The 12,058-nt window shown below is 41.2% G+C and overlaps 1 protein-coding gene across 1 annotated transcript in view; it reads left to right on the top strand.

Annotated features, from left to right (window-relative positions):
• The window catches only part of JARID2 (jumonji and AT-rich interaction domain containing 2), a 234,870-nt gene that overhangs the window by 129,156 nt on the left and 93,656 nt on the right, over window positions 1-12,058 (top strand). Inside the window, exon 3 of the mRNA XM_076330593.1 lies at window positions 295-436. Coding sequence (XP_076186708.1) covers window positions 295-436 — 142 coding nt within the window. The remainder of the gene's footprint in view (window positions 1-294; window positions 437-12,058) is intronic.

The following is a 12,058-nucleotide window of genomic DNA, read 5'->3' as shown; positions in this document are numbered from 1 at the left end:
CTGTGTCCCTTTTTGAGTAAGGGATGTGACAAGATTATAAATACAATTGAAAACACCCGTAGTGTAGTTATTTGGGACTGGGGGCTCACAGTTAACCAAACTGGAAAAACACAATCAGGCAGGTTCTTATTGGATACCTCTATGTAAAATCAATGTTATCAGCGTATCTTTTTGCAACATGGTTGCTTTGGGCGTCAGCTCTCTACTGTTAGTGTCACGTGAATTTTTCTAAAATCCATTTGGCACTGGTAATGCAGGTTTTGAATATTGTGTACTACTTTGTCACATTTGCAGGACTTCTCACTAATGGCCAATCTAAAGGATTAGGACCGGGATCAGAACAGCTGGAGAATGAGAAGGACGATGCATCGCAAGTGTCCTCAACGAGCAACGATGTTAGTTCTTCAGATTTTGAAGAAGGGCCCTCGAGGAAAAGGTCAGTAGTGCATTATGATTAAAGTATAGCCTTTCTGCTTTGTCCCTTTTGTGCTATAAGGTTGTGATTACGTTATTAGTAGGGTACGGTTGCACATACTGCCCTACCAGAAACAGACTTTCCAGTGTGGAGTCCTTCTAGTAACAGTGAGGATATAGTAAATTTTGCTTCATCCATCGGTATAGATGGTTCTTGTTGTTGTTTTGGAAAGCATGGAAAAGCAGTTGTTGTTCTGCAGTATGTGATTGCTAAATTAAATGCCTTAAGACTCTCCCCTCCTGCCCTCCCTCCTCCTCCCTGGCTTTGGCCTCTCAGGGACGTGTCAATACATATGTGTGTGTAATTTCAAGGAAAGCATCACTAAAGTAGTTAGTGTTACTGTTGGTATTTTTAATTTTCTGTGAATGAAACCATGTGAAGTTTAAAAAAAAAAAAAAAAGAATAAAACATGCTTCGGAGAAGAGAAACTGTATAGTAAGGCAGTGTGGTGGGTATCAGTTGCAAAGGACTACTTTGAGATACTGCTGTAGCAAGCTGCCTCCTCTTTCCTAGAAGTCAGTTATGAGTTCCTTGTTGAACTCTTACGAGTTTTTATTCTGAATGTGCAAAATGTGGGTTAAAATCGTAGGACTCAAGCATATTACAGAAAATATGCTGAGAATGCAGGAGGCTGGGAGTTGTCCTCTGTATGAAGTAAGAACCAAAACAGGCTGTCTGAAAAATGGCATTTAAAAGAGAGAAATGGAAAATGCTTTCTCAACCTTTTTCCTTCACACTCCTTGCATCCTAGTCCCAAGCCAAAATGAACTGTAAAATAAAGTTCTTTTTCAAACAAAAAAAGTATTCCTGTTTTCTGTGTGACCTTATGATTCCCCTGAGAAGCCCGATGGGGTGAGGAGAGTGGTGTTTTCCTGGACACCCCCCTGTTCTTGTTCCCATGTCCCCCACCCCTGGTCCCCACAACCTTTTCTACCCTCCGAGCAACAAACTCAAAGTCTAGTTAATATGCCCACTTAGCTCCTCTGGTGTATCAGAATAAAATTTGTGTTATCTTCTGTACTGGTAGAAATTTTGTAAGGCTTATTGCATCCTACTGCTGGTCAGTAGAAAAATATTTGTGTGTGTATTTTTTGCTTTATGAGATATAACGAAGGCTTGAAAATGATTTCTGCTTAGAAATTTAGCTGACATCCACTGTAGGTGTTGATCCTGGGAGACAGTGATCATTGTTTCACGGCGTTGCCACTGTTGCTTGCACGTTATCTTAAGGAATCTTTGCCGCCCTCTGCACTTGCGTTGTCCCCTCGTTCCTCAGCTGTGCTGACACAACCGCTTGCAGGGTCATACCATGAGTAGGTTCAAGGAGCTGGTTAGGATTAAAAATAATAGCGAGAGGAAGATGGATTGAGACTTTTTGCCAGGGTTCTTTTATTTTTAATCTGCTTGGGTTTTTATCTCTTATTCACAGCACGGCTGCAGGAGCAGCCGCCGGTGCAACCAAGGGGACATCACCTTCCTCTCTTGGGGCTGGCAAGGGGTAGGAGGGCTTGGCCCTTACGCTGTCCCTGCTTCTGGTGCCCTGCGCAGTCCAGCTTTGAAATGAGTGGGATTGCTACATCACTGTCCCAAGAAACTGCATTTGAGTATAGCATGCGAAATTTTTTTGGAGGAATATTTGCTAGTTTTTGGCTGTGGGAATTCAGACACTTGAGAAGCAGCTGGGTGATTCAGGCCTAGTAATAGGGAACTCAGTGCCTTTGGTACTTTTCAGGTTCAAAACAAAAAACCCCAAAACAGAAGCTAAGATGAAAAATATCTTTTTGGCTTTTGTGGAAGACAAAGCATCATTTCAGTTCTTCTTCATGCATCGTGAACCGTTGACATAATATTACATTTGTTGCTGCAGTTGCTGTGAAGGAGAACGTTCCTGTTTTGTTTCCATTTACACCCAACACAGACTTTTATCTACATTTTTCCTCCCCCAGCTTCCTCTTTGCAGACAGACCTCTTCTGGGCTCCTTCTCTTAAGCCGTATTGCAGCATATTGAGTGTTTTGATGTCTTCCTCTTGTTTCCTTTTATTTTTTTTTTTCGTTTTGTCTAGCTGAATACGTAATATTTCCTTGATCCAGGTCATCTTGGGATCCCGCATAGAGTTGTGCTAGGAATACTGGGTGGACAAAGGATATGCAGGAGGATGAGGAGGGGGGATGGGACTGAAATGGGATCTATGGGTTCACTGCCTCAGCTCATCAAGTTTTGAGAAATTGTGCCCTCCTTGTCTTCCCCCGGGCTTCCTCAAAATCAAACTTTTCAATTGTCTGTTCAGCTGTGTGTACAACTAATGACACTCTTGTACTAAAATACACATTTAAACACTGTAGCTTTAGCATGTACTGCGTGCAGTTTTTTCCCCTCCCCAAAACAAGTATTTGTCTTCTCAAAATACTGTGGTATATAGCTGGTGGTATATGCAGTGAAATGATTTTAGGGATTGGTGCACTTAGCAAAGCATACGTGTTTGGAACTTGCTATATATAATACAGTGTGTTTTGAGTACCAGGTTTCCTGCGGTGCTTGAACTGTGCATATATGTATGTTACTGTTTAGTTTTTTATGGGTGGGGTTTTGGGGGGGGGTATGGCAGGAATGTTTCTTTTGGAAACTTGAACCTGTTGTCATCTAGGGGAATAGGTCACCTCTATTTCACACCAGTAATGGAAACAAAAAGAGTGCTAAGCAAGTAAGCATAGTAAATAAGGGAGGCTGTTGTAAGGGGCTCCAGTTTGTTTAGCAGTTTAAGGCTCTGGTTTGACCTTGCGTTTCTTCAGTGTAACGGCAGGCTGGTACTGTGGAGGCAAACAGTCTGTTCCCAGTTTCTTCTTCCCTCTCCTTCCCAGCCGTTGTGTCTGGCAATCTTCTGGCCCCCAAGTTGGTCAGTTCAGTGGACTGATCTGGCAGCATTTTCCCCCCTGCTAGAGCAGGACACATTATATAAATGGAATAGGGAGATAGACTCGTGTGTGTGCAGCATGCGTGTGTGTAATTTGCATTTATAGTTGATCCAAACTCTTCCAGGCTCTCGTGCAAATCATCTCTGAAACTGGATGAATAGGAAGTGCCAATTCTCGTAGCAAGCTGAGTGGACGGTTCGTTTGCTAGCAGTTAGCATTGCCTTGTGGTCTTACAAGGCCATGCCAGCCATCTCTAGTGTAGATTTTCCTTAGGTCAAAACTAGGCAGTGGATGCTCCCAGTGAGTTACTGATCAGAGGACTTAGCTGTAGACAGGTAGGTGCTGACAAGCATCTGTGGGGGAGGTAAATCCCTACCAGCCTGCCTGTTGACCAGTGAAGGGATTACTGCCAAGTATTCCGTATTTCACACATACATGCCAAGCTGCGTAACCCAACAGTAGAACCCCCAACCAAGCACTGCTCCAGGTTTATCACATCTTTTTTTTTTCAGTTTCAACCTCTTTCCTAGTAACATAACTTGATTGAAGAGCCACACATGCTGTAAAGAGAGCATCATGATGAGAGGAAAGAGATTGCGGTTCTCGTGAAAGTATGCTGATTTAATATAATGCTGCAGGTTTTGTTCAGAAAATCAGAAAATTAGATACTTTGCGTGATGGACCAGGCTTTTGAACGCTGTGGCCCAGTGCTGTTTGGCTTCAAATGGCTCCAACTGGTCTTTATAGGTACTTTGTCAGTAATTAACACCTTTGCTCTCTGGGGACTGGAGGGAGCTTCCTACACAGCCAGGTTTGCAGCCAGTGGGGAAAGTCCCATCCATTTCTTTTTAAGTGTAGGGTTTTAGATTGCAACAGAAACCATGGAACAGTACTAAAAGTGTGCAACCTGCCATTTTGTGATGCTGCAGGTTTCAGCTGTGATAGTTTGGTGGTGGCAAGGAGGAAAAGAAGTACATGTACAGCTTTGCCTGTGCAAAGTCTCCAGATCAGTCCAAAAATTGTAAGCCCTACTTACAGAATAAATGGGGTTTAAGAGGATTGGCAACAGTGGCCAGCTCAGGACTTCAAAATACTTAGATTTGTTTGAGTTTCCACTCAAAGAATGGACAATACTTGCTTTGGTCTGAGCTGTGTCTATTACAAGTGACCAGGCCTGGGGGGAAGCAGAGGGTTAATCCTGAGTAGTAAATACTACTTTCAGCCAGTAAAGAGGTGTCAGTGTTATTCTGACATTTGGCAAAAGCTGAGCATTCAAATGTTGCACTGAATCTGTTGTGTAATGGGTTGCTGTCTAACTGCCATGTAAGTGAGAGCAGTTGCTAGTTTGTTCAATGGTTTTGGGAGAAATGAACAAAAGCGTTGGTATACAGGCTTGATAAACTATCAGGTTGGATGGTCTTCACTGAGTAAAGGCCGTGCATTTTAAAAACCCATAAAAAGGTAATTGCTGAAGGAGGAGAAGTGTAACTTCAATGTAGCTGCATGTTCTTGGTATGAATCTCCAATTTCCAGCTATGATTCTCAGTTGAGAAGGTCAATAGGTACAGGCCAAAGGTGTTTGAGTCACTGTGCTGGATGCTCATACATTTTTATGAGCAACTCTTAAGACTAGCAATTAATAACAGTGTACAGAGACAGCTATATGTTTTCGAGCAACAGTTGCTCACCTTACCCAAGAAGAGACGTGCAGAGCAGACTTCACGTGACAGCATGTTAATCTTTGGTGATAGTAGGCTATTGCTTACTGTTACTAATCAGGTGGCTACTCATTTACACGGCCCCCTTCCCAGAAATGCACACAAGGAATTGCCAAATGCACAAATGCGTTTATCTTTTATTGTAAAGTTCTGCTAATAGACGTCTGTGGAAAGTGGGAGGAGGTTGACTGATTTTAATAGTCGTTAAGCTTTAAATTTGGGGTTTTTTACTTAATGTTAGAATATTTTCTCCATTAAGGGGGACAAAGAGATTTGTTTAGTTTAGAAGAAAAATAGAGTTGAAGAAATTTCCCCCTCTTGCAGGAGTGGCAGAGCAGATGCACGTTGCCCCCTGGACCGAGGGTGTGCACAGCTCCCCGGAGAAGACACTTTGTCCAGTTCTGCTACAGGGAAGGTTGCTGGCAGCAGGAGAAAGGGACAACCCACTGGGGAGCAGTAGTGTTTTAAGCTGCCACAGCTAGATTGGCCAGAAATTGATTATTAGGAATCTTCTGAGGCCTTTAATTAATACAGCAGCTTTCTGCTAACAGTCTCAAGCATGTGACAGTCAGAAGTGTGGTTGTATGCTACAGCAAGGCCAATCTGTGGGATGTGCTCCTGCCCCTCGCCTCATGCTGGCTGCCTGCTCCATTTTCCTGTTTGTCTTTTTTAAAAATTTTTATTTTTAGATGCCAGTTTAACTCCCTGAACTGGCTTATTGTGGGGCAGGATGAGTGTCAAGGTTTGTCAAATGAAAAGGTGGGAGTATGTGGCCAAGGAGGGGGAGGCAAGTACGCTGGTCTCTGGCTGGTGGCTGCACAGTTCTTAGGCTGGCAGAGCCATATTGCACCCTCAGCAGAAAAAAAGCCAGTCAAGGGTAGGCAAACTGCTAATTTAAGTGGTTTCTTTTAGTGATATATCGTTTTCAACTTGAGCTGCAAAAGACTTTCTTGCAGCAGAGCTGTCAAAAGACTGAGGGGACTCAGGGTTGGTTTCTTTTTTCTTTGTCAAATTGTTTTTATAGTTAATAATGAACAGTCTCTTTAGCACTAGACTTAGCACCTGCCATACAAGACATAAAACAAGGTCAATTCCATTCCCACATATGTAAGTTTGTGAGGGATTTCTACTCGCTATTGTAGGTGATGGAGAGAGCAGTGTATTATGACTCAGGTGTGAAAACAGGAGACTGCTCATAATATCAAAGTGTTTTTCCAGGACCTTTTTAGTGATAATTGAAACACTATATAATGTATTTGTGTTCAGCTGTTGCCTGATACCACATAATGTAATCCCACTTATCAACCAGGTGCTTCTATTATTTTTTTCTAATTTCAATAGGTTATGCAAATCTGCACTAGTTATTTGCTTATGAATAACTACATTGATCCACAATAAAACCAAAATGGCAGTAAGATTTATGTATAATTTTTTTTTTTTTTTTTTTTACCCCCCTCTGGAAATTCTGGTATGAGTGGAATATATTTTTAGTGCAGCACATTTATATTTAAATAACAAGCCTTATAAACAAAACAATAATAGTCCATTGGAGTGGATTTTCACAGAAATAGTAAAAAGACAGATTACCTGCTTTATCATGCAAGTCAAGGAGATCATTCTGTGTAGTTTGAAAAGGAAAAAATCAGGTGATTAATGTTCTTTCAGTATTTTCATAAGGAACAAACAGAAGTTGTTGAGATGGATTCTTCTATCCGACAGGCAAAGATATAACAAGGTACAAGAATCTGGGAACACTTTAACTTTGTGGGTAGACAGCTATGTAAACAACTTGTCTGAGTAGTGATTTAACAATTATGAAGGTACGATTTATAGCAGCTGAGAAGTGTTAAGCAGTGTCCGATTCAAACTCGCTTGTCCTCATCTGCCACCTTATCTTCAGAAGTCAGAGTTGCAGGAGGCGGTCTTCATGACCTTGAGCTTGGGCTCGTCCCCTGAGGGACCAGGGGAGTTTCCAAAGCCAGACCGGACTGCACCGGACGGGTGCAGTTGTTTCTGTGGTTCTGTGTATGGCAAACGCTCTTTCAGATGCTTGATAAACTATCCCTACTGTCATTCACTTCATTCTTATGTCTCACCCCTGTGTATGACAGGCCAGATGTTGACTGCTTAAATACCAGGGAGAGGTTGCTCTGAACCAATGTAGGAAATAATTGATTCTGTACTGAAAGGCACTTCTTCCAAGCAAATTTGTGTGTCAATGTGAAAGAGGTTTTTTGATGCACATAAGCTACTGTCTATATAAGACTCTAGCCTGATGTTTGGGTTAACATAATTCTTTGCCACATATGATTTCTTACGTCATTTTCCACGTGCATCTGTGCTGTTGCTTGGCCTTCTCTTACCTTGATATTACAGTTCAGCTACTGACTGATGGCTCAGCCCAGTGCCCAGGCTGCTGCCACTGAGATCTGGGGGTAGAGGAGCCACCTGTCTGATATGATCCTTTTTAGAACCTTCTTGACTTTGTTCCTCTCTGAAAATTATCTTTCTATTACTCTCCTGTCCAGAGAGTACGGCATTTATGGACAATCTACTTAAGTGGCATTTCGAAAAGACAGGTTGATATTAAAACCATTTTCCATCGAGGACTGTATCTGGGCAGCCAATGAGTGTTTTTTCTTCCCAAAGCCCCATGCTACTTCAGAAGAAACGTTACATGTGGTGGACATTCCCAGGGATTTTGTCATGTCCGCAGAGATGGACTCATTGCTGTGCCCTTAGCTGTTTCTGGCTGTTGCTGCTGTTCCAAAGCCAAGGCGCTTCATCCTAAATAGTGGAAACATGGATAACTTGAATTATGTATGTTTTTTTCTTTGGGTTGTGTTACCCTCGTAGGCAGAAAGTTGCATCCTCACCAAACAAACATTGAGGCCCGTGAGATCTCCTACAGCTTTGTCTGCTCACTCCATGAATCAATTTCCGTGATCCTGCAGCATGAATGGGGGGAGGGGGGAACCCAACCCAAACAGTCACAGGTATTACAAATGAGTGTCTTTCCACTTATTCCTCCATTCATAATTCCCCCAAAATGAATTTAAAATCAAAGACAGGAAAAAAAAAAAAGGCACATAATTGTATTTTGAAGATCATGGCAATGCTATGATTTTTTTCTGTTAGGTTATTTTAAAGACTGGGATTCTATTTTAAAATTTTGATTCCTAGAAATTAGCCATCCTAGCATTTGCAGTGGTCTTTTTGGAAAAGAAGAGATTGCTTAATAAGAAAACACTCAGCACCATCAAGTATGGGTAAGATTTCAGAATCAAATGAGACAGATTCAGTTTCTTGCATAAAATTAAAATTTGAGCTTAAAAACATGTCAACAGATAAAAATAATTCTAGCAAGAATAAAGGGCCAAGAATGGAAAAGCAGAAATCCGTTCCTGAAATACAGATGTAAAATGCTGTAATGTTTAGCAGTAAGTAGTTTGCTGAGATTAAACTTAGTAACAGTTTTATGAAGTAAGGCCACTTTTTAGTGGTCTTCTGAAGGATTAGGAAACAAAGGATATTGGAAGAGAAGTACAGTCTGAAGATTCTTGATATTTTCTACTTTGTAGTGATAGTGGGCTCCTAATCCTTTAATTCAGTCTAACGTTTGGAATGTAAGGCTGATTTGCCAGAAGAAATTTTTCATTTTGTTGTGGTAGGCTGGACATGATTTAGTAGGCTGCATTACTATAGCTTCTCCAGTCTCCAAACAAGATCTCTGAAGATCTTGCTGCTAAGCGCTGTGAGACCTAGTTTGTGTTTTAACTAATATTTAAGCAAACTTGTGATGGAAGCATCTAGTTTCTTTTATATGGACATTTAGAGGAGATTTACCATGGGCTGTTTGCATACAACATCATTTCTGCTATAATTCTGACCCAACTGTTGTGTATGTGTGCTGAGTTAAAAGCCAGCCTGGGTTGGAATAATGTTGTCCTATGTGCTCTGCAAAGATAATGATATTAAAAAAAAAACCAGAGCACCATTCCAATATTTTAAAGTGGAAGTGTATCCTAACATTGAGTTTTAAGTATATTTGGGGTTTTTTTGTATAAGTATTTGAAGATTGTATTTATACTGTATGCTGGTTTGGCATACACTAAACTATAGGAAATCTTTTCTGTATTTATTCCTGTGGCTGATCACAACGTGTGAGTTGGCGATCACAATGTGTGAGTTGGCACTCACAACGTGTGAGTGGTAGGAATATGTTCTTGACATGTTCCTTGCAAATGGCAGTGTGAGCATGGATTCACCAAAACTGACCGCAGTGCAGGTGTTAGTGTTGTTATGGGTCAGATCAAAGCAGATGTTATCTCAAGGAGGGAGTGGGTCTCAAGACTCCCAGATGGATGAGAAGAGGTGTGGGGTGGTGTGACCACTGGTCAGAAATAGGGCAGTCCTTGTCACCAGCATTGAAGCTTGGGAGTGTAAGAGTTTTCTAGCTCTGAACTGAATTTGAAAAGCATAGATCTTTTTTACTGTAAATATCTTCTCCAGAACCTTCGCAGGTCTCTTGTGTTGATAGAAAAAACACAAGCATTTTACATATATGACCTAGCTTACACTGGTATAGTCCTTTTCCTTTATTTTCTCCCATTGCTGCATCTAGTAGCACAGGATTTCCTGAGGGAAGCTAATTTTTTTTTTCTTCTTAACCTGAACATTTGTATTTTTACTATTTTAATGGTATGTTTATTGTTAAATAATTTGTACAGTAATGGCCATGTCATTATTGTGTTTTGATTTCATGCTTTCCTTCTTGCGTTTCTCTCTTGGTATTTGTTCTTGGCTCTGATTAAATAAGCTAAAGCTTAAGGGATCATTGATCATGTGGCAAATTATTTGCAATTTTTTTTTTTCCAGTTGTATTACAGTCTATTTCCACTGGTAGCATCCTTCTTTCAGCTTTCAGACAAGTTTTCCCCTGAGTTTCATAGTGGTAGTTACTATGGAGATGACTGTCCACTCTTCCTCTTCTCCTCCCTTGCCCTCCTCGTTTCCTGGAGCTCCTGCAGCTGTTATTTATCTTTTCAATAAAGTAAGTAGATTTTGTACAGACCTTGTTTCTAATATCTTGTCTATTGCAACATGTCATTTGCCTGTAATGCTTTCACTTTCATGAAATCCTGTAGATACTCGTTTATATGAATGAAAAATGTGGGGTATGAGTAGAGAGTGAGGAGATCCCTAGTTAAAAGGGTCACTCCTGGAGTTATTATCTGATTTGATCTTTCTTCACAGTTGAAGAGCTGTTCATTGGAGTCATAATTCTGCAAAATGAATTAACTGGTAACGTGTGTGTGTGTATGTATGCTGAGTGTCTAGAATAGCTTTTAGAATTTATTTATTTTAAATGGCAGCTTTTGGAATTCAATATAAACATATTCTGGTGCAAGTTAAAATTTCTCTGGTGAAGAACTGAAAACTTGAGACAACACATCGTTAGCCTTTTAAGTCTGAGAGACTTTTCTTTGCACCTCATCATAATTTTGATAGCTCTTTATACAGCTTTATATATTCCAGCTTTAACAGGAGAAATGTGGATGTTTGGGTAGTTGGCTATTCTGCAACAGATAAGATATTTTCCTTTGCACGTGTGCTATTGTATTTCTGAACCCCTTGTCTTGGGGAAGTGTTGTTTCACTTGGTGTCAGTGGTTTGTTGTCAGTGGTTTGTTGAATGACTTAGAAAGAGATTTGAAATGTGCTCTCCAACCAAGAAGTTCTACCACAGCTAGCTGGCCGAGGGGACATCCCACCCAGAAAGCTGGTGTAGCTGCACTGCTGTTTGGATGAACGCTTGTTTCTTACGGTAGCTGCATCTTCAAAGGTTTTCCCTCTTTCTTTAGGGATATCTTGCCCTAGGTGATTATGAATTGCAATGTTGCACTGTTTTTCTTTGGCCTGCTGAGCACTGTCATCTGTGGCTTTCCACAATCAGGAGCCTACTGAGAAGTCACTGTGTTTTACAACTACATAAATACCCTACCTTGGGCTGTTGGTCAGATGATGCAAATCGCTTTGCCTCCTGTTGAGAGTGTTGGGTTGAAATTACAGCCTAATGGCCCACTATGCAGCCAGGGGATACAAGATAAGGAGGAATGTGCTTCCCCTGACCCCATTTGTGCTGGCTCTGGCACAGTTTGCCACCTAGCAAAAGCAAAGGCAGATGGTTTTCTGCTAGGTTAGTGGGACTGGTCTCAGGGGCAGATCCCCTGGGCACCTCAGTGAGCGCAGCAGAGGTGGCCATGGGGAGAAAGATGAAGAGGAGGAACATCAATCCCTCTGGGTGGTGGCAGGCTGCCCTGATCAGCTCAGTCCTCCGGGGTAACGTTGCTCTTGGATTTATTTTAAGCAAGCAATCACCTCGTCTCTTTTGGTCGTTCTTCTTCCTGGTGAGGTGAGGGAGAGACTCTGAAACCCTTTGCTTTTTGTCTTCTGTGCTCTTTCATTATGCCTTATATTATTCCTGGCCCTGTGACAATTTGTTCTGCAAGTTGTCAAGCAAAATGTGTATTTAAAAATAAATTACTCTAAAATTTTAATCAACTCTTTTTTTAGAAGGGAGTCTCATGTTTTTCTTTTGCATACGTCTAGTTTGCTGTGAAAGTGAGCAGCTGGGACTTTCTTGATTACTTCTATTTTTAGTGTCGTCTTCTTTACACCTGCACATTGAAAATCATGAAGTTTTCTTAACGGATTGAGAAATCTTTCAACCCCCCTGACTCTTGGGTCAGAAGTCTGAAACCAAGCTGGCCTGCTAATTGCGGTATCTCAGTGTGCTTGGACTTTTTATGTTTGTCTTACGCTAGAAAAATTGATCGCTATTGATTTTTTCTTGAAATCTAGTTCATCCCACCCGGTTGATTCGTAAGAGAACAAGAAGACAAACCAGGTGTGGCATAATTTCCGAGAACCTCGCTTTTATGTCTCTAGG

The sequence above is a fragment of the Aptenodytes patagonicus genome, chromosome 2 (assembly GCF_965638725.1).
Source record: "Aptenodytes patagonicus chromosome 2, bAptPat1.pri.cur, whole genome shotgun sequence".
Taxonomy (NCBI): Eukaryota; Metazoa; Chordata; class Aves; order Sphenisciformes; family Spheniscidae; genus Aptenodytes; species Aptenodytes patagonicus.
Note: the sequence above shows the minus strand (reverse complement) of the source record. Positions and strands in the feature narration are given on the sequence as shown.